Here is a 23,883-nt window from a genome sequence, read left to right as displayed (position 1 = left end):
TCAGTTCCTTTGAAGGAAGTCATATTGGAATTTGGAACCGATTTTAAAAAGGAATTGGAATTGAAAAACGAATTGACCCCAGCCCTGTTAGAGTTTTCTAAGAGTTCTGTTGTCAAAGGACACAATCGTAACTCTGCCATGCCTTTCGCTGGTTTCAGCCTCACTATGAGGTGGTTCTTTGGTGTGGTTGTGGCCCGAGGCAATTCACTCGGAAAGGTGAACTTTAGCTTGGCATAGACAAGCAGCATTGCAGATTCAAAGGTCATCATTATATCGGTGACAGGCAACATTTCAAAAAGCTGTATTTCAGGTTTTCACAGGACTTGTTCCATTGAGGTTTGATCCTTTCAAGGTGTGGTGCCCCATACAAAATATGCCTTCATAATAGAGTACATACAGAACTGGTTACCTTTTGTGCCAGTGGGTGTTGAAAACAAGAATGATGAGTTCCTGTCAACTTTAAATCAACACCCTTCAAGCCATAGCATCGCAAGTGCTGTAGAAAATAAATTTTAAAAAAAGCTCATATATACAATACACTCCAGCTACAACCAATTACAGAAAAGCACACTTAAGTATGTTTTCAATTACAACAAAAGAGTCCAATGTTTCAACCTGCCTAATGTCAACTGGAATAGAGTTCCACAAACAAGGAGCACATCAGCAAAAAACTCTGGCTGCAACTGATTTAAGACAATTTTTTGGAACTTAAAGTTCTGCATTTTCTCATCTCAAAGAACCAAAGGGAATATACAGAATATATTGTCTAATTACCTGAGGAGTTTGTGACCAATCAGAGGCAGCCAGGATAGAACAGCAGCATGCCTCAGCAGAATGCTGCCTTTACCTGTTACCTGTTACCATAGTTCACCAAATATTTGAATGGATCTCAAGTTTCTGGTGCATATCTGTATACACAGGTTACACATATGACTGATTATGTATTACATAAGAAAGTTTACAAAAAAGAGGAGGTTATTCAGCCCACCTTGCTTGTTTGGTTGTTAGTAGCTTATTGATCCCAGAATCTCATCGAGCAGCTTCTTGAAGGAGCCAGGGTATCAGCTTCACAACATTACTGGGGAGTTGGTTCCAGACTCCCTCAATTCTCTGTGCAAAAAACTGCCTCCTATTTTCTGTTCTGAATGCCCCTTTATCTAATCTCCATTTGTGACCCCTGGTCCTTGTTTCTTTTTTTCAGGTCAAAAAAGTATTTTAGGTCAACATTGTCAATACCTTTTAGAATTTTGAATGCCTGAATCAAATCAGCAAGTAGATTTCTTTGTTCAAGACTGAATAGATTCAATTCTTTTAGCCTGTCTGCATATGACATGCCTTTAAACCTGGGATAATTCTGGTTGCTCTTCTTTGCATTCTTTCTAGAGCAACAATATCATTTTTGTAGAAAGGTGACCAGAACTGAACACAATATTCTAGATGCATTGTAAAGTTTTAACATTACTTCCCTTGATTTAATTTAAACACTTTTCAGTATATATCCAAGCATTTTGTTGGCCTTTTTATAGCTTCTCCACATTGTCTAGGTGAAGACATTTCTGAGTCAACATAAACTCCTAGGTCTTTTTCATAGATTCATTCTTCAGTTTCAGTATCTCCCATATGGTATTTTATAATACACATTTTTATTGCCTGTGTGCAGTACCTTACACTATTCTATATTAAATGTAATTTGCCATTTGTCTGCCAAGTTCTGAATGCTGTCTAGATCATTTTGAATGACCTTTGCTGCTGCAAAGGTGTTTGCCACTATTTTTGTGTCGTCTTCAAATTTAACAAGTTTGCTTACTGTACCAGAATCTAAGACATTCATGTATATTAGGAAGAGCTGAGGACCTAATACTGATCCCTGTGGTATTCCACTGGTTATCTCGCTCCATTTTGAGCTTTCTCCTCTTATCAGTACTTTCTGTTTTCAACTTGTTAACCACTCCCTAATCCATGTGCATGCATTTCCCCGAATCCCTACTGCGCTCAGTGAATAGTCAACAAAGTACAGTATATTTGCAACCCCTTTGGTGAAAAAAAGAAAAAAGCCAAGAGGCGTGATCACACGTATACCTTCACTCTTACGTCATTGTTTCATCCCTGGGTAAATCAGTAGATTTTAACCGCGCCCCCTCAGTTTAGCCGCTTGGAAGATGGCAGGCTGTAAGAGCATGGATTGTTGTTTGACTTGTCTCTCTCTATTTATGCTATTTACGTTGTTAATTCCTTCGAGCTGTTCATCGGATAATGGTAAGTTAATTGATTAATTGGTTCATTAATTAATTAAGGGTTGAACAATTAAATCACACAAGGTCAAAGTAATACCGAGGAAAATGAACCACAAACTCGGGGGGAAGGTGCTATTTGGTTTGAACTACATAATGTAATTTGCATTTTTTTTTAAAGCACACAAACTTGTAACTTGTAGATCTTTTTTTTTTTTTTTTTTTTTAAGAATTAATATAGGTAACATGCTTTATGATGTGATTGTTTTTACCGATCACTTTTATTCCACCTTTTAAATGTTCTTCTTCACAGCATCGAAAAGTATTCCATGAACAGGCAACAAACATCTTTACAGAAGTAGCTAGAAATTCATTTGTAGGCTGTACCATTTCACATGTGAATGGCCCTGTTTAGAGCAAATACTCTTGCACTGTGTAAGAGCCAGCCCTAATCATTTTCCAAAGTTAATGTGTCCTCAGTGTGAATCATTTCATTGATATAAACTGTTCACCTGGGGAGAATTTAGCAGTAGGCGTGTATATGAGCAAACGTAATTACTTTTAGACCTGCATGTTAATGGTTCATTGAAATGGTCAGCCTGGTTTTTTTTTTTTTTTTTTTTTTTTTTTTTTTTTTTGTTTCGTTTAAGATCGGTTATGTTTTTAATAGCTAGTTTTTTAAATTCCAGGTTTTGTTGCTTTCTGAACAAATTGGAACACATTTTGGTACTGATATCTGTGTTTATAACAATTGAATAATTATTTTATTTTTATTTTTTCTCACTCACAGCATTAAATACCGTAAATTCCGCGCCTAGAAATGTGTCGGTAAAGGAAACTATCCCTGACATTGCAACTAAAAATGAAACAGACAAAACTGATTTAAAGACTGCAGAATCTCTGCCATTGAAAAGTACAAATAACATAGACAAAGAAAAGCCCTTAAATGCATCAACATTGACCAGTGAAACGCAAAGCATAAAACCTAAAGACACCAAGCCAGCAGCATTGACCAGCGAAACTCAAAGCATAAAACCTAAAGACACCAAGCCAGCAGCATTGACCAGTGAAACTCAAAGCATAAAACCTAAAGACGCCAAGCCAGCAGCATTGACCAGTGAAACTCAAAGCATAAAACCTAAAGACACCAAGCCAGCAGCATTGACCAGCGAAACTCAAAGCATAAAACCTAAAGACACCAAGCCAGCAGCATTGACCAGTGAAACTCAAAGCATAAAACCTAAAGACACCAAGCCAGCAGCATTGACCAGCGAAACTCAAAGCATAAAACCTAAAGACGCCAAGCCAGCAGCATTGACCAGCGAAACTCAAAGCATAAAACCTACAGACACCAAGCCAGCAGCATTGACCAGCGAAACTCAAAGCATAAAACCTAAAGACACCAAGCCAGCAGCATTGACCAGCGAAACTCAAAGCATAAAACCTAAAGACGCCAAGCCAGCAGCATTGACCAGCGAAACTCAAAGCATAAAACCTACAGACACCAAGCCAGTAGCAAAAGCTGCAGATACAGAAGCAAAGATAACCACCACAACACCAGCACCACCACCAGTTACGTCTGTGGCAGCTCCTACAACAGCTAAGAGCACTACAGTTACCACTACAACAACTAGGAGGACTACCACAACCACTACAACAACTGCCAAACCAAAACCCAAAAAACCCCCAGTTCTCCTCACCACTATCCTTACAGCAACCGAAGCGAAGATTTTGAAGGAAGATGACTTGCTACCAACGCGACCTGGTTATGAAGACAGTTCTCCCACCACCATTATAGATATTGACCTTTATGATGATGATTATCTGGGTTTGCAGTCACCCATTGACCGGGAGCAGATGAGCAAGTTGAATGACATAAATGCCAAGAGTGAGCTTATTGACGACATGGACAAAGGTGATGACCTGCCCGACACCAAAGAGGAGGAGAGAGCAGAGAAGATTGCAGTCCACATCAAGGACACCTCCTTTTACGCTTCTGAAGACAACGACTCCCACTTCTTTTTCCACCTGTTGATCATTGCCTTCCTAGTTGCCATTGTGTACATTACTTACCATAACAAGAGAAAGGTAAGACTTAACAGAGTGGTCTGGGGTCACACTTTTCCTTGCATCCTCTGAAATGATATATGAAAAAGTGTTATTTCTTTTGCAGATTGTCCTGTTGGCTCAAAGTAGACGATGGAGAGATGGCTTTTGCTCAAGGAGTGTGGAATATCACAGGCTGGACCAGAATGTTCAAGATGCCATGCCATCACTCAAAATGACAAATGATTACATTTTCTGAACCAGTTGGACAAACGTGTAATGTTCTCTTTTAGTGTGAAAAACTGCTTTAATTAAAGGTGTTGCTAATTTATTACATTGGACTTGATGGGAATTGTCCAAAGCACCTGAGAGGTCTAATTTTATGTAGTACACATTGACATTAAAGTTGACTACTTTTTAGTTCTTGAAAACTGAGCTCTCTATGTACCTTGACTACTTTTTAGTTCTTGAAAACTGAGCTCTCTATGTACCTTGTTTACTCCTAAATGTGTGTAATTCCTGTTTCTGCATAATATTGATTATTTATCGTCAAAATAAATTGAAATAATGTGCATATCAAATGCTTTTTACAATTGAACTATGAATTAATTGGCTTCCAAATTTTACAACTAGAGTTGCAACGAGAACATTTTGCCAAGTCAAACACATCTGTGTTCCAGTGCATCTATGTGAGATTCAGTTAGACATTTCTAAATACCTTTTACAGATTTAACATTATAATTTAATAAACAAGTACTCCAGTTTGCCTTGTTAGTGGAGTGTTGTAAAGGCATTATGTAGTACACTTGGATTTGGGTTTGTATGTTTCTGTTCTTTAAAATAAGAAAGCAATAGAGATGTAGTATAATTAAATGAAGGTGTAAAGGTAAAGCAGCAGAATAATACCTCTGCTATATATATATATATATATATATATATATATATATATATATATATATATATATATATATTATGTGAGAAACTTTGTTGGGTGTAGGAAACATGTTTTGTTTTTTAAATATAAAACGAAAAAAACACTTGTGGACACCTGTACAAAAAACTAAATATAACGTGAACAATACTTTTTTTCTTCTTTTTTTAATCGGCCTTAGCAAACAAATTTAAAACAATATATCAATTCCTTATTATATGTAATCAGTACATTTCCTATTTTCTGTACATTGTTTTTTCTTTTTCATGATGTACTTTCTATTTATAACAACCATTTAATGCTTGTGTTCTGTTAAAATTGTGGAAAATGTAAGACAATTGTACATAATGCAGATTTGCATCATGGTGTAGTTTAAGTTATACAAGAATTTCTACAAGTTGTAAATACAAATTAAAACAATGTTTTATAGTTAATTAGCATGAGTATGAAACATGTGGTGCATGGTACTGCAGTATAGGTTTCAAAGCAGATTTAATGGGCAGTCTTGTCAAAATAAATGTTTAAATTGTTAAAATATATTGACAAAAGCACAGTTGTAAATGAGCCTTTAAATGTGTTACAGTACATCATAAAGCTGTTTTTTCTTTTCAAATAAAGATAATCAGTGCTTTATTTATGACTTGTTCTTTCTCTTCGTGGCAAGTAAAGGTCGTTGATGTGCAGATCGTTTCAAGTCCAACGTACAGCAAACAAGGAAAACTAGGTAGCAGGTTTATTGGATGTTGAAAATTCTTAAACCAAGTTAAACATGAATCCACCACCTATGCAAACCCCTAGACTACTAGTATAAGGGGTTTAACAGATATTACATGTCGTAGAACAAAAATAGGTATTTTTTCAGGATTGTGTGAAAATTGCAGACACTGATGGGTGACAAGTTTGTACAGATAACACGAAAGATACTATCTATCCAAGATATTACAGTATTGGTATTAAAATGCATACTCAATAGTCTTACTGTGTTAATATAATTGTTCATGTGTGATTAAAGTAGATTAGGATAGTTCACCCAAGGTTTTGGAGACCAACTCATGAGTGACCTGATTGAATTTCACGGTTACCAGTACATGCAAAACAGATACAAAGAAGAGATGCTATATCTGAGCACCCATCTGCAGTTTTGAATGGGACTGGCACAAGCCATCTGTTCTTTGTTTCAAATCTAAAGAATGAGAGAATAGATAAGAAGAGGTGGGTGGAGATCCCTAATCTCTGCCAGACTAGAACTGTCGAGTCCTCTTTGATCTTAAGAGCAGGTGCATAATTGTTTAATCAGAGCTGTATGTTTCACATAATAGAATATCAAATAGCACAACAAGAAGTAGACTGCGGTGTACATTCAAACATCAACAGGCTAATGGAGACTTTTTCACCTGGCGGGACAAGCAACCCAGATCGCTTAAGAGGATGGGGTGGGGAAAGTGATGATAAGCCTAAACAATTGACTTAAGTGAATTAGAACTGCTTACTTAATAATCGGCTGCTATAAAACGTGCAGCTCTATTTTAGCAAAGTAGAAACGGTCTATACAGAGGCTGTCTTTTTGAAGCTTTAATTTTTCTAATTGTGAAGCACCTGTATGACTCTGAGCAGTCATTGTAATGATGATTCATTGTTTTCCTTGTCATAAAGATAAACTGTATGCCATTGAAATGGGTCTTTAGGTGATTGAAATGTAGCTTGTCCTGTAAATCTTGTTTTGCGACATTCCATCCTTTCAATGCTTTCAAATAAAATACTCTACCTTGGCCCTGTGTGACGCACAACAATGTTGTATCCCCCCAGGCCAAATAAGAAACCCTAAAGCTGCTGTAGTTCATACCACTGAAGTCTTTTGAATACATACTAAAAAAAATAAAATAAAGCTTTCAGAAAAGTTATAAAATGATGTTCTGTAGTGTGAAAGGAATGAAGAGCTGAAGGATAAGCTTGTTCTGGTTGATGTAAACTATTTGAACCCTTTCAGTCCTTTTTCTCCCGTCTTTATCTTAGCACCGTATGTGAACAGAAATCACATTTGAGTCTCGTAGGAATACTAGGTCCCAGTCTGAGGTAATGTGTGTATAAATATATGCTGACTCAATATATGTCAGCTCAATAAAGGAGTTTATTCTTCAGCTCGACAAAAATAATGCAGGACCTTAATTGTTCAATTATTACTGTACTTCAGTGGAATACATTGCTACTAGGTGCAAAAATTCAATTCACTCAAACTATTTACATGAGAAATGTACTGACAACTTGACATGTACAGTGTCATTGTCCAGTAATTATCATAAAACACTAATGATAATTAACATAAACAAAGCATTAATTTATACATAAACAAGTTGCTCTACTTTAACTGACACCTAGAGGGCAGTCAATGCTTACAAAATAGCTCTGCTATTGGGTGCCAATTGAAGCCCAAATGCTCCCTTTTCTACTTGAGTTTACCTGTACTATGGCTTTTAGTTGTACTATGTTTAATATGAATATAGGCAATAAAAGCGATATTCTACACAAATGATACCATAGAAATGAAAAGCAATGCATTGTATGTGCCAGTTTGCTTTTTGAGGAAAGCATCCAGTTTCTGAATACAAGCACCGAATATCATTTATGGTTAAAAATACCCAAAACAAATTGGTGTGTTGTCAACTAAAAATAATGGCAACCTGAAATGGGATCCCTTTCTTGCATATGTGTGTGTGTGTGTGTGTGTGTGTGTGTGTATATATATATATATATATATGTATAATGTATAGGCTGTGCTTTACATACTTCCATAAACAGACTATTTAGAGTAAATCATATTGGCATGATTATGCTCAATACACTCAGTGCAACTGTCTTCAGGCTTTTCAAATCTAGGCACTTTAATCATGTTAAATCACACTATACCACCCAGGAGATTCGATACAGTGATGCACAGCAGGACTATGGCACGCTACAATCTGATGACTTGATCTAATTGTCTGTGGAATAGCGTAAAGAAAAAGGATGCTGTTAATTTGCACGCTCCTCGGCTAAGCCATTGCACAGAAGCCCTGGATCAGCTCTTGCTGGAGTTCACTTCCTGCGGCTGAATACAACTGTAAGCATTGGCAGGGAGTGATATTTTTAAATAATTCATCACAGTGCATGCAGATACAATTAACTGTAAGAACATCTTGTTATTTTTTTAATACTAATTAGCTAATCCCTTGCCAACACAAGCAGCAGGCTGTACTTCACCTAAATCGTTAATGTAGTTTTGAGGAGTGAGGTAATTAGATGGAACAAGGAGCACTACTGATACCCTGAAGTTTTAACTAAAACCTTAATGAGACAACTGGGATCCGGAGGGAGAGCGAGTGGTTTCCTCAGCTATAAAATCCACATCTGCATTTTCATTTTTCTTAGGCTGACAGGATTTATTACTTGTATAGCTGTATAGATTTCATTTAAAAAAGTTACATTTTATTGTTAGTTTTAAGGACAGGGGATGCTAAAACTGTAATTGAACAGTCTTCACAGTCAGTGTGTTTGTGGCCAAAGTACTGAAAAAGCTTCTTGGTTTTGGATTAAGCAAAAGTCCTTGCTTCAGAGCACTTCTTTATTGCTGGCATTTAAAGCAATCTCACTATGGGAACACGAGTTATTATTTCAATATGCCGTATCTTTAGTTTTTTTTTTCTTTCAATGTGTTGTTTAATGTGTTACAATTAGCTTTTTTTCAGTTTTATCCTACACCCTGCTGTTCTGTATTCGGACGACCGCTGTTTGTGAGATGAGGTTAAAAGCGCTAGAACCACACACAAGCCTGGCTCTTTTGCATAGCTGTGAAGAAGCTGGCTTGAGGTGTGGTGTGTTGCTCATGCCTGCTATAGGTGCACTGTACAGCCTGTTAGTCCAGATTTCTTTTAAACACCTGGAGGGAGAGTCCCTCTGGGGATACGTCTCTGAAACAACAAATGCCACAATTTTTAAAATGCTTTACCATACCTCTCTGGGCTTTACAAACATATGCTTTACCATGCATTCACTATGTTTTATTGCACTTTGCTATGCTTTTACTATGGGCAACTTTAAAAAGGCATATTTAATTATAACAAATACACATAATAAGAAAACTGTTTAATGTGCCTATCTGTATTGAAATAAATGCACGAGAAAAACATATTGCAACAGGCTTCAGCTATTCAGTATTCAGAGCATCAGGCTTTTAATGTATTCCCATATTCAAAAAAACACATTTTCTGCTGCCATCATGTTTGTGACCTTTCCAGCTATGCTAGATGGTTGACAGATGCTAATGTCTGAGTAAGCAGTTCTCTCAACATACCAAGTGGAATGGAGGCTCTCCGGTCATTACTCCCATTAATATGCTGTATTATAGGTGATGGCTTTTCAATCTTGATATATCTGTGGGACCTGCATGCCCATCATTATAAAAGTGTTCTTGTTAATGACTGCCAGTAGGAGGAAAAGATCCCAAATGGAAAATTACTTTCAGGGCAATAGAATCTAGCTGTGTATTACATACTGTTTTAATACCTTCTGGATGGATATTAGATTTTGTGTCACTATAAAATAAAACCTGTGATTGTACATGGACTTAGATTTTTATTTTTTTTGTATATGTGTTTCAATAAAATGCTAACATAGATAAAAGTAAAACCATTTCCAATTAATGAGGAGATATCTTCTGAAAATTAAATACAAATACAATGATAAAAACTAAAAACGTGTGTGTGTGTGTGTGTGTGTGTGTGTGTGTGTGTGTGTGTGTGTGTGTGTGTATATATATATATATATATATATATATATATATATATATATATAATATATATATATAAACCATATAATGCCAATTACGGTATCTGTAACATATCTGATACAATGTTTTTAGCCACCCCTCTGTATTATTTTATTTTTTGAAAATCCAGCTTCACAAGCCAGAATTTGTCATATGAAGAACATTATATGTTGCTGGACAAGAAACGGAATCTAGTTAAATAAATTTGTTTTTCTCATTTCAAAAAGTCTTGGGCATTACTTATAACTTTACATTTGTGCCTATGCAACCTACAATACATTTCATACAGGAAGTATGGAACCTGTTGTACATGAATATATTGATGCAAGCAACTGGCTCTAAATGGATTTTTAAGGCTGAGGCAATCAGGGAGTGTGGGTTGACAGTGCTATCAAAGCACTGTGACTTGCTGTTGATCCTTATTTCATATTTTACTCCAATCTGTTTTCATGGCCTATTCGTGAGTCCAGCATTGAAAGACATTCACAGAAAGGAAGCCACCTTTCACTGACCCAGACAGAGCCAGTCTAGACATTTACTGGGAACTGAAGCACGCTCATCTGGGCAGGTTCAGTGGTGACTTGGATACATTCATTGTGATTAACACACTGTTCCTCATCTCATTCCACATCCCAGAAGCACAGTGAATGTCTGCGTAATTAGTTTGTTTACTTTGTGCTGTGTGACTCCAGGGAGCCAGGAAACGGTTGCTTGGTGCATAGTGTTGTGGGTTTGTCTGTTGAGGACTGAATTATCTGAATTTGTAATTAAGGAGTTTTACAAATTTGCTGCAGTGGTGGTGAGGATGTGATATTCAATGCATTTCAACAGTAAATAGCTTCAAATGACTGAATAAAAAAGGTGTTTAAAGCTATTCACTGTTAAACCATCCTGAAGATTATACCCAGCCTACAGCAAGGAAACACAAGTAATTCACACAGAATTAATTCAAGGCGTCCCTTATGCTTTATTTATTTATTGTTCCCGATTGCAGTCTGTACTGTATTTGTTTTATTTATTTATTCAACATGTTTTTGATGTGTTTTCTACAGTTTCTGCTTTGGGAACAGTTTGTATTTCCTCTCACCCCACTGTGTCTGGGATAATAACATATAGCTCGCTATTTAAAACTAATGATTTTACAACTTCTAAAGCTCCGACAGCATTCGATAGTAGCACACCCATCTCAGTGGGAAACCCCATGTGATTACAAATCCATTTACTAGGCGTGTTCACAGATTGAACTGTATTTCGCCCAAAGCCATCCTGGATTCTTAAATTTGTGATATTGCTTCTGAAATGCTGCTGAGCATGGAATCAACATCTCTCCCCCTAGACAGGTTCCCGAGTGGAGGGTAGCTATACACCAGGCTGAGAACACGTAAAATGATCCAGTGTTTTCTTCTATTTCTGCAGTGATACCCAAACAAAACACACACACACAAAAAAAAAAAAAAATACATCAAACAGTGTGTGTTGGAATTGAACCATCGGGGGGAGGGGGTGGGGGAGGGGTGTGTGCTTCTGATCCGATTATTAGAATGAGAATCATCTTTCATTTCTCACTGCATTACTTTCCATGGTTCAGATTTAAAGCAGTACTAAAATGGATAATAAATAAATAAGCGCATCGTTCTACAACAAAGCAGCAATTCTTTTGGTTTAATTATTATTAAACAATAGCCTAATAGTTCCCTTACCATTACTGATTTTAAGAAGAAAGGTCAGCTGGGAGTTCATCTCATTGCGCATCAGCGCTCCCTACTGGTCATGTGCAGGACAAGCTCAAATTTAAACTAGCCAGACTGGGACACCCCTTAAAGGTTTTGCAGCTTGACAGCACTGGTGAAAGGAGGAGAATGGTTTGGCAGCAGGAGCGGAGGCCCTTGACCTTCAGTCCTGATTGGTTAATGGGTTGCACAGCCACTACCGAAATGGCTATTTAAAATTAGGTAGAAAAACTGGAGTAAAATGATCACAAGATTGGTGTATAACCCCCCCCCCCCCCCCCCCCAACATGTTACACTCTCTCATGGGACAGCTGATGGAATACTAATGCTGGATTAAGACACAAGGAGCATTTTAAAGGGCTTCAGAGCGACTGGAATATCACGTACAGCACTAATGTTGCAGAATGATTCGGGGGCACCGTGTGAAAGTGCGCAGGGAAGAGAAAGAGAAAGAAGAATCAAAGTTTGCTTTGTTACATACTGAAAATGTAACAAATTACTCCTAAACACAGTCCAGTAGACATGTTTTAACATGGCATTGCATAAGAAATTATCTTGTGCACTTTAGTTTAAAATGTATAAATGTATTTTAAGAGTTGGCTAGGCTATGGGCTTTTTAAAGCTTGTTCTCATTTTAGTTTTTTTTTTCTTTTCCCGATATCAAAAGGTAAATGATCAAATGCTCTCCCTTTACCCCCTTGCTTTTTAAAGCAAATCATTCCACAAAGCAGATCGTCTTACTTGAATGTAATAAATCATGAAACAGCATAGGAGGCTTTTGATTTGGTTGATCACATGGCTGCCCCCTCAAAAAGGCTGGAGTCAGCTCCACTTGTATAACACAAGATCCCATGGGGCAGTATATGTGAGAGATGAGGAACCCCCCCAGGCACCATGCTGGGTCCACTCTTTCTGAAGTTGTTGCTAATCTCCCTGCTGCAGCTGATTGAATGCTCCAGTACAATTCAGCACTGCAGTCCTTGGGCCACACTATGGAAGAGGTGAGCATTTGTTTTATTGTTGGACTTCAGCAGTATTGAATGTTTTGTTTGTTTGGTATGAGCATTCTGCTTTAATTAGTTTATTCAATGCACAAATGCAATAAATGAGTTTATCATCAAATTACAGTACAAGCTTTAACCTGGGTGCCAATAAACCAATCACGTCTCAGAATCGTAAGAGACTTCTTAAAAAAAAAGACACTAAGTTATATAATATGGGGTTTATGCCCTTCTTAGTTTACACATTGACATGTGTTGTAATTCCCCATGCCATACCCTAAGGGTCTGTGTAAGCCTTTTTGATTGAACTGCGGTAATAACACATATTGTATCTTTGGTAAGGATTACTATGTTGGTTTATGCTTGTACGGTTTAGAAGTACTAGCAGAAACGCAATAAATTCAAGAACGGATGTCTCCAGAATGTGCTTATGGAGGAATGATCCTTGTACAGGATAACTCTTAAAGTTCTCTCTTTGATATCATAATCTGAAAGCCCAGCTGGATACAAAAGCTGCTCGAGTTTTCTACAATAGCAATTGGGATTAAAAAAGAAATGTTATTAGGGGAAGTGGTAATGGAATAAATACAGGAAGACAACAACTATGGGGTGCCTTGTGTAAAAAAAGTGTTAATATGTTATCTTTTTTTTCAAATTTAGCTTAAATCTTGTATTTTTTCCCAGATTTATAAATGTTGTGAAAATAAATAAATATTTTTTTAAATGTGTACATTCATATATAATTTATAAATCTGTAAATCTACTGGCTAGCTAATGGGTTTTGCATGCAAATGAGCTCTGCCCACTTTGTGCTTTCACGCGATTTGATTGTGGGCGGAGCTCATTTGCATACAAACTCCAGATTTAAATCTTAAATCTTGATCAGAGATTTAAAATTAAGCTAAAGTTGAGTTCAATATTTAGCTAAACGTTAAATCTTGTTAAGGATTTAAGATTTAGTTAAATATTTAGATCAATGTTAAATCTTGTAACTAGCTTTATAAATTATATTTGAATGTACGCATTTAAAAAAAAAAATTCACAACATTTATAAATCTGGGGAAAAAATACAAGATCTAAGCTAAATTTGGAAAAAAATAAAAAATATTAACGCTTTTTTTTACACATAGCACCTCATAAACACCTGCAGAACATTCTTTCTCTCTTTTTTTCAATTTGCTTTTCACAGCATTTATTTATCCTGCAGGTGACTTTATTAGTGATGAACACAGCAGAGCTGCTAACATAACATCAGAAAACTACCGGTAATTGATTGCTGGTGGAAAGAGGAGCGTTCTCCTCCCCCCGCAAAGGAAAGGAGTGTGCGTGAATATTTAAAGTCGCTAATGCAACTTCTTTTAAAGAAATGGCCAGGGAATTCAACATTAAATGAGTTATTAGGCTATAAAATAAATACAAATAAGTAAAATGATCTGCTACAAACCAGTTCAGACAGGAATTTAATCATAGCATTAATGCTGTTATGCTTATTACCCCTTCATGCATAATTCACATGAAACTTGTTGTATATTTCTATAGCAGCTACTGTACAAGCATTCTCTTGGGCAGTGTGTGCAGTAGAGTAAAAATCTGATTTATTTTCTGTGCACCTCAATGTACAGTATAAGCAGCTAATTACATTTATACTCCAGATATTTCCCAGAATGCGATGTTTGTAATCTATATGGTAATGAATATACTGATACAAGTCTGAAATACCTTTCAATGATCTTCTGGTATTAGTTTCCTGGGATATCACAGTAATTACCTTGGGAAATGCAGGTCATCCAGGTAAAGGAAAAGTGTAAGTGTTAAAGATAAAGTGAAAGATTGCTTGAACACAGAGGAAGTGTAAATTATCTGGATAATGGGGAACCATTTCCTATCACAGGGAAAGTGCAAGTTATGTGGTTAATGGGAAATGGTACTGTAACAGGATGGAGGCTGGGCTGAACTGACGACCCGCGCACCGCAAGCAAGCGCCTTAACCACAATACAGAAGAGCCGGGCTCGTCTGCATTCGTGGTTTTAGAGCTTTTAACCTCATCTCATTTCAGTGACTGGGGACAGGACAGAGTGTAACGCAGTGTATCAGCTGATCGCTGTGGTTAAAGGGGGTAAGCGTGTAACAGGCAGTGTTGCTGTTACAGATTCTGTCCCACCTCATAGCATTGTGTTGCTGGTTCACGCTCAGCTTACATAACCTGCCCTGTTACATAACTCCAGCATAAGGAAAATGCAGGTTACCCAGAAAAATGGGGAACATAATGACGTTCCAGGACTTTAGAAATGTATCCCTGTATAAGGAGCATTGTTAGCAATGTATTTTTCAAACTGGCACATAAGTTAGCAGCTTATGCTGATTTCTCTTCATTATTCTTACATTCTTAAGTTGTTGTTTTTTCAGGTTAATACACCTGCAGTATCTTTTTCAAATTCTTCTGAACTTTTTATTAATTTGGAAACCAGCTTCGACACCTCAGTGATTGGAAAGGGAGCAGGGAAATGCACAATGGAATCAACACCTTCTCTAACACCTGAAGCTCAGCTTTGAAATGTCAGCTCTGCATGGAGAACAGTGTTAACAGGAAGAAATGTGTAATTGCTGCCATGGGTGGTATGGAATATCAGCAAGATAATTGATAAAAACACATCATCTAATATTTAAAACCAAACTTTTTTTAAATTATTTGAGAAGGTGTTACTAAATGGCTAGAGAAACTCATGATCTCCAAAATTAATTAAAAACAGATAAATCGAATGTTGATCTATATATATATATATATATATATATATATATATATATATATATATATATATATATATATATATATATATATATATATATATGATATATATTCGATACGTTCTAATTCTTGGCAAGTTCGATAAATTAAACAATAACTCACACATTAAACACAGATCTCCAGCAATGACAAAGCTAATGCATAACCTTTCTGCAGTTCCTGGCCCCTATGATTTCCATGCTATAGTCTATCAACTTTGTTGGGTGTATCAGCAGATTGGTTACTGGAATTTACCACTGGGATTCAGAATTGTATTCTTAACTGCAAGAATAAAGAAATCAGAGCTACACAACATGTATTTGCAAATATTAGACATTTTTCTCACACAGCTGGGTTTTAAATTATTTTTGTATTTTTTTTCTATCTATCCATCTAACACAATCAGTAGAGCCTTATCATACAATATGGAGGAAAAATAAAGAGGTTATTTTTCATTGCACTGTTTCTGACTAATGTTTATTTCAAGCCTAGACTTGCGTGCTTGAATTTAAATGCAAATGAATATACAAGTTGTACTGTATGCATCTAACAGAAGATAACTTGTTGTGAGGTAAAGAGAAAATATTGTTTTATACCAGTGTCCTTGACTGGGGACTCACAGGAAGGGCTGCATTGTTTTCTATTGGGTTACAGCACCTGATGAGTCTAGGCAGAGAATTCCTGGATTAGTATCATCTATCAATTAGGCTTAGCTGGAGCACAGTTTGCTAGTTGATCTTCAGTCCTCCAACATTTTAATTTGGGTAGAAATTCGATTGAAAAACAGGGGTCAAATAAGACAGAAAGATAGAAAATATTCCTCAAATCTTACTCTTTGTGCCTCTGCAAAGACTGTGAGATTTACGAGCTGTATATGAGACAACAAGACATCATTATATGCATTGGGTGAGACCTACCCTAGTGCTTTCTAAGCAGCATACATCAAGCTGAGCCCCTGTTGTACAGGAACGGGAAGCACTCCTGGCACACAAGATAACCCTCAGCCACACATACCGCTTGGTGTAAATCTCCAGAGAAGGCCCATCAGGCCTGGTGATGTCAGGAGAGAAGGGATCTGGTTGTCAGATGATAAGGAAATAGCCACATCTCATTTCTGAGATACATTTTCACTAATGGATCTGATTAGAAGTGTATCCACACCTCTGAGCTATTGACCCAAAGGTTTGCTTTGAAGGTGCCAGTTTATTTTACCGCAGCGGAGGATCTGTTCTTGTGGAGCTGGTCTGTCCTTAGCAATTCATTTTTCCTGAGTACTGACAGGTGCAGCTAGCTGGCTATGAAGCAGGGAATCACCTGCATGGCTTTTATTGGTTCAATTGTCAGGAATCGTTAGCAATTCTGAAGTTGAAAACTTGGATGTGAGATATATCGATTATTCAATGTCTACAGAGCAAAGCAGCCAAGTTTCCAAAAGACCACCAACATATTTGATGGGGAAAAAAAGCTTTGGTTTTATGAAGGTTCCTAGCTGCTGAAACACTCGCTTTTTCATCCTGTCCCAGAAGGAAGATTTTTCCATGATGTTCCTCGATTAAATATGAAATGTAAATGCATATTTAACAAGGCACAGAAATGACAGTGAAGGCAGATAATAAACATCACTGGGGATATTAACTTCTTAACATTGCTTTGAGTTAATCTGTCTTCTGCTAACCTTTGTAATAGCTTAAATCTTCAAAGTAAATACTTATAGCAGGAAATCCCATAGCAAAAAAGAAAGAATACACTAAATATTATATATATATATATATATATATATATATATATATATATATATATATATATATATATATATATATATATATATATATATATATATATATATATATATATGTATGTATTCATACTATCTTATTTATTTGTGGGGTGCTTGATGGAACAACCTTTACTGTAATTAATAAAGGTTGAAGGCAGACCTATCCACAGTCCTGCCAAGTGTAAAAATCCTTCTGGGATATTGCTACAGAATACAGGAGTGGCATTAGAGAAAAGTTTCACTACGATCTTCATCTGCATTTATGGTATTCTTTAAAGATTTAAAATGAATAATAACATCAGGTGAATAAGTGCCCCTTTTATCACTATAAAACAAGGATATATGGAGACTATAAACCAAAAGGAAACATTTTAGTGTTATAAATTTGTGAATATACAGTGTCAGTAGATATACAGGCATTCACTATTAATCAGTCACAGATGAATTCAATTTTCCTACAGTGTGATAGTTTAAAGATTAATAGCACATACGATCCTGAGTCAGTTGATCAGTTCTTTATTGACAGTATTTTGACACTTAAAGACTAGGATTTGCCAGTGGTCCATCCCTTCTTTTCCACATCTATTATCTTTTAACCTTACTGCTCAGAAGACTTCAGAAGTCCTTATGCATAAAATGTGTGGAAATTTATCCATTTAGTGCAAATGCTTTTTTTTTTTTTTTGTATTCATCTTGGAGTCTGAGCTCTTAAATCATTTTAAATAGGTTAGGCTTCAATCTAACATCTGCCTGAAAAATAATCACATGTAAATTTATTTTCTTTACAAACTACCTTCTCTAAAGTGTGAAAATGCTTGAAGAAATATTCTTATATTAAAGTAAGTTTGAATATTCATAGTGTGAATTTACATAGCCTGCAGATGGCTGCACAGATGCTCGTTAAAACAAGTGACAATTTAAGAAATTGCTTAAAGAAAAGAAAGCAAGAAAGAGAAGTAATATTGTACTCTGGGAACCAAAAGAGATTATTTCCAGCTCATATTCGAGATTGGGACAAAGGACCGAGAGACAGAGTAAAAATCTTTATGACGTGCTGTGGATGGAGCTTTGTTTTAATACCAGCAATTCCGAGGGTACAAGATTCAATGACTGAAAATAGTTCTGGATTTGAATAAGGTGTCATTCTCACTATATCTAATCAGCTTGGGATGTGCTAGTCGCTAGAATGTTCCTGTCCAAACTGCTACAAAAGAGACGCTAATTCATTATAACTGACACATTTGGCTTAAACAGCTTAATCTTAAACAGTTCAATCTGAATATGCTCAACACTCTTGCATGCTATTTTGGTGGTATCTGAAGCAAACATTAGCCCAGAATACAGATCTACAATACAAAACACAGTCAAAAATAGCATTTTTTTTTTAATTGTTAAGAATGTTTTTATACTTAGCTCTGACAGAATGCAATAATTGCGATAGCTGAATTTTATTGATTGATCTGTGTGCTTTGTGAAGCATCCGTTTAGCACATAGTTGTGAAAAACTAATGGGAAAAAAAATAGGTGAGAAATTTCTTGTAAAGGTCATTTATACTCTCAATCAAAACAAATATAAACTGCTATTAGTAAAATTAAAAAAACTGTTGGATGAATGAAGTAGACGTTGCAAAGTCTTGTTTTCACCCTGGGAATGATAAATTCATCTGGTTAACATATGGATGATACAGTGAGATTATCAATTAGCTAAATGGACTGATAGAATGCATGGTGCAACTTTCTTAATTAATACAAGTAGTTTAAATTTACAATGTAATGTGGCTGCATTAGTTCCAGCATTTTGATGGCTTTCAGGGTGCCGATACACCAAGATATTCTAACAGCAGGATGTTGCTGGAGAAATTCACAGAGCCGTTTATTCCAAAGTGACAAGAACATGCAGTGTCCAGACACGTTAGATATTTGTAATAGTAAATAGTTGCTATTCTGGGTTAATGGCCCTTGAAACTGTGCCACTGTGCCTATTAAATATAGCAGTTATGCTTATATACAGTATATACTGTAGAATGTAGCAACTATGTTTGTAATACAGAATTAATAGCATTTCTCACTTTGAATTGTCTTATTCTGAGTGCTTAAGTAAATCTAATGCCTCTGCATTGTTGTGCTTATTCATCACAGAACAATACACTTCAGACTTTCATCTTACTGTGGAAAAATGTTCTCTGTTTTCTCAAGCATTATTACCCCACTGTCTGGCGCTTTTGCAACCCTCACAGAAACTGTTTATTATAACTATATATATATATAATAATATATATATTATATATATATATATATATATATATATATATATATATATATTGGTGGGATTAGAGTAAGTTTGATATTATTAAAGATAACAGCTGTAGTCAGTTTTCTGAGAATCATATACTTTATAACTTTATTCCTGTATAACCAATTCAATTAAGCATGTTCTGTACTTTTATTTAAATATCTGATTCTCTCAATCGAGTAGCAAGGAACTTAAATACCACAATGTCACAGTAGATGGCAGCCCTTTAACAGTCTTGAGTCTTGAATTCTCCACATCTTAACCTTGTACTCATACAAAACACTGAAGACAATGCTGTCTACCTCAGTGAAGAGTTAGCATTACAGCTTTAACTAAACATCAATGTGTTATCCCTCTAGTATTAAAGTAAAGTAATTGAATTAAGCCCAGCATGCACAAAGAGGCTGTAGTTTTCCGTATTATTATTATCGCGGTGTATATGGCACCATCATTCTCATTCTCTCTTTTATTGACATTTTCTTTGTATTGCTTTTAATTTGTACCAAAGTACTGGATTATATTTGAACCCCCCTTTTTTCATTAAAGAAGGGTTAAAGGTTGTACATTCAAATTAATTTGGAACACGTCTCCATGCTCTCAGTAAGCTTTATACAGAAGTACAGAGGACACTCGCTTCTTTGTTTGTTTGCTTTTAAGGGTATTTAAGTTTGTAAATTGCTATTAACAAGTGAAATATCACCTGGGTAAGTACAGTCAGTATATTCTCTTAATAGTTATATTTCTATGCATTTAATATATTCAATTATGTACAAACAAAAAGAGACAAACCTTATATTTGAGTGTATTTGTTTTAACTCATTTTACCACAGATATGTATAGAGTGCATGTGTGTCATTTTTTTTTTTTTTTTTTTACTTAGTTTAGATGAGTTCTCTTAAAAGCCATAAAACACAGATGGGAATGTATTGAAAGCTCATTGAACCTTGAAACAGTATATAAGGGAATGAAGAAGGTAATTTAATATGATGGACAGAAAGAAATCATTCCTCAATTAACTTTATTACCTTAGTCTTGAGAGAACAGGAGAAGAAACTTAATTACTTTCCCCTTTTTAATAGCCCAAATCTATCTTATTCAAAAACAAGCCTTAATGACAGCTGGCTGTTATGCATATTTGATAATGTGCATTAACTCTAACTCTATACCTAACCCTAACCCTTTTCTGATAAAATTGTGTACTTATATACAGCATGCAAAAATATTGACATTGTAAGTACATTGAAACTATGCATAATAACATTGTAGTTATGTGTAGGTTCACATGTAATTACTATGTGACTACTGTGTAAAGACACAGTAATTAGAAACAAGTAATGTAAAGTGTTACCCAGTACTTTGGAGAGTAAAAAAATGTAAATTGCTTTCAGCCAGCAAAAATTTCTTACATCAGTTAAGAAACTAATTTTGCACTCAATAAGAATCTTCTTTAGCAATCAATAACAACCTTGTTCTTCTCCTAAAAGGGAGCATTTCCAATTCTTTGCCTGGTTTCTAATTAATTAATTTGTTTGTATTAGGTTTTTAAAACTCGAGTGAAGAAGACATTGTATACAAGCCTGGGGAATTTAACCTACACAGTGATTCCCTCTCTCTCATTATTTGACTCTTTGCTCCAATTTACTAGCCACAGATGAGCAGTAAAACAACAAAACAGTCAAATACAAACGCTAATGGATCGGTAGTCAAGCTTTGATGTTTGGAAAACAAAAACAGGGGTGGCTCTTTATTTTTTCACCTTTTAAAACTCACAGCATGTACATTGTTTAAAACTGAGCAAGTGCGGCTTTAAATGTAGTACAGATAAAGTTTGTAAAATTAGCATTTCATTGTTTCCTCCCATCTGTCAGTGCTACAGTAATGCAGATGTCAGCGGAGAGGCAAAAACAGGTGTGTGCCCATGGAAATGTCACCTCAGATATTTCACCTGGTTTTCAACATTCATTAACAACTGAAATCAACAGGGCTTCTCCCTCTACAGATGGGCTGTGACCCTAATAAGTACAGATTGGTATCCTCACACACCCTTCCAATATGACGTGAACTCATTAAAAAAAAAAAAAAAAAAAAAAAAAAAACACATCTCATTTTGTTCATGTATCCCATAATTATTTTCAATCTTTATTTTAATAACCAATCCAAGCAATATGAAATTAGCTTGCACTTATCATTTCTGTTATTGATTGTTATGACTAATCTTCCCGTCTGGGTTCCTGTGGCTTTCTCTTGATTTAAAACCTATTACATGGTGATGATCAATCTGGACATCCTGAAAAGCTTACAGTCAAGTCCTGTCTAGAACACTAAACAGAGCAGACAACACAACATTATTGTCTTCAAAATATTGAATTCTGTTATTGCTTCCCATCACACTCCAAAAATAAACCACTGCACCGGATAGCTTACCAGCCTGTGCTGGGTGGAACACCCAGGTTTATCTTGACAACCAGGCCTCTGCTGTACATTAAATTATTACATATTTAATTGGCTTTAACAACATAAGCATTTCACAGTGCCATAGCATGTAAAGAATATCAAGCTTGCACATACAGAGTTTATATTATAGTACTCCTGAGATGAACATTTCTATAGTTACATAGAACATTCCCAGAACATACACACACAACATTGTAAAAAATATGGCAATCAGCTAAAGACGTTTCCCTTTTTGTGCTTTATTTTTATTTGCTATACTTGGACAGTAAGCTATAAACAGATGCCTGCACTGAACTTACAGACTTTTATATATAGAGGAAAAGACGTTAATAAGATTGGAAAACTGAGTGCTTCATGTCTAGCAGAAGTGCAGTGCTGGACTATTTTATTGAATGCTTAAGCAAACTACATTTAACTAATATTGTGATTTACTTTCCCCTTTGAAAGAACATGTACAAAAAACGAACACACACACACACACACACGTGTTTAAGACAACAGTGTATATCTTTTTTTAAAATTCATTTAGATTCATTCTCTTAAAAGCCATAAAACACAAATGTGAATGTATTGAAAACTCATTGAACCTTGAAACAGTATGTAAGGGAACGAAAAAGGTAATTTAATGTAATGGACAGAAGAAATTGTTCCTCATTTAACTTTACTGCTGAGTCTTGAGAGAACAGGAGAAGACACTTTATTACATTTTCTTTTTAATAGCTCAATCTATCTAATTCAAAAACAGCCCTTAATGGTAGCTGACTGTTATTTATATTTGATAATGTGTATTTCAAATCCTCCAGTCATTGTCTACCCTTAGCATTTTAAACAATCTGTAGTGTCCCTAAAACTTTTTTCTTTCTCTATTCATAGAAAATGTAATGCATGAAAAGATAACTGGATGAGAACAGGCTGGCTTGTTTTATTGATTATTTCAGAGCGTGACTCAGTGTTCAGCCGAAAACACAGAGAGAAAGCCTTAAAATAAAAATGCATGAAAGGGTTCGTTACAAAGAGTTTGCAGGTTCTTATTAGGTACATCTCATTGCATGGAAATAATAATATGTGTAATTAAGTGATATATGGTGATCTCTTGGGATGCCTTGTACATTTTGTTGCACAGTTTGTAAGTCCCACACGTTAGTCTTCTGTTCTAGAACCAGCACTCTTAAAATTACAAAAGCCTACCCTGAAACACATCTGATAGCATTAGTTAACTACCAGCTGTAGTTAAATAAGCATTCTCAGACTGGTATAATATAATAACTGCGGATGCATTTACAGATATAGCTGACTATCTGAAAGCTCCAATAATGCTTTGCTTGTTTATCGCATTATCATTCAATCGATAACTCCAGAGTTGGTGGTATGTTATTTTCCAGTACTCCCAAACAAAGGTGATGTATGAGCCCATGAGAAAAGATTGGCTTATGCAATGTCTGATGAATTATCCATCAAAATACAAACACATTTTTTAAAGTTATGGGCCTAGTTTATTTTACACCGTGACCTGCTATGACCAACTGTGGATTCATATTTTAGATTATCTGACATTTTCTACATTCACTTTCAACCAGAAACATGAAGAATTTTTTCAGCTACCAGTTTTATGATGCCACATGTTTTAAATTAATTTTTGTTATTATTGTTGTTGCATCTAAAGAGATAATCTATACAAGAAAGACACGTGATACAGTATTAGTGAATCACAAAACACTGTCTTTTCAGTGGCGACATACTTCAATGAAACAATGATGTTCATGTTGTCGTTGATTTTATTTTAGTGATCTAAAACGGGGCTCATCTGAACACCACCACTTTCTAACTCTGTTC

The 23,883-nt window shown here is 35.6% G+C and overlaps 1 protein-coding gene across 1 annotated transcript; it reads left to right on the top strand.

Annotated features, from left to right (window-relative positions):
• Positions 1–2,136: 2,136 nt before the first annotated feature.
• LOC121297568 (mucin-5AC-like) lies at positions 2,137–4,573 on the top strand. The gene is made up of 3 exons (XM_041223932.1): positions 2,137–2,256; positions 3,022–4,319; positions 4,405–4,573. Exons 1-3 carry the CDS (start codon positions 2,160–2,162, stop codon positions 4,534–4,536), a joined length of 1,527 nt encoding a protein of 508 aa, XP_041079866.1. The 5' UTR covers positions 2,137–2,159; the 3' UTR covers positions 4,537–4,573.
• The last annotated feature ends 19,310 nt before the right edge of the window (positions 4,574–23,883 follow it).

This window comes from Polyodon spathula, chromosome 22 (genome assembly GCF_017654505.1).
Source record: "Polyodon spathula isolate WHYD16114869_AA chromosome 22, ASM1765450v1, whole genome shotgun sequence".
NCBI classification, from domain to species: Eukaryota; Metazoa; Chordata; class Actinopteri; order Acipenseriformes; family Polyodontidae; genus Polyodon; species Polyodon spathula.
This window is presented reverse-complemented; position numbering and strand designations above follow the sequence as displayed.

Bases quoted from the DNA above. Each gene is read 5' to 3' on its own strand.
- LOC121297568 (XM_041223932.1), top strand. From the start codon at position 2,160: ATGGCAGGCTGTAAGAGCATGGATTGTTGTTTGACTTGTCTCTCTCTA. The intron at 2,257-3,021 runs GTAAGTTAATTG...TCTCACTCACAG, and splicing joins GAGCTGTTCATCGGATAATG to CATTAAATACCGTAAATTCC. The intron at 4,320-4,404 runs GTAAGACTTAAC...TTTCTTTTGCAG, and splicing joins CTTACCATAACAAGAGAAAG to ATTGTCCTGTTGGCTCAAAG.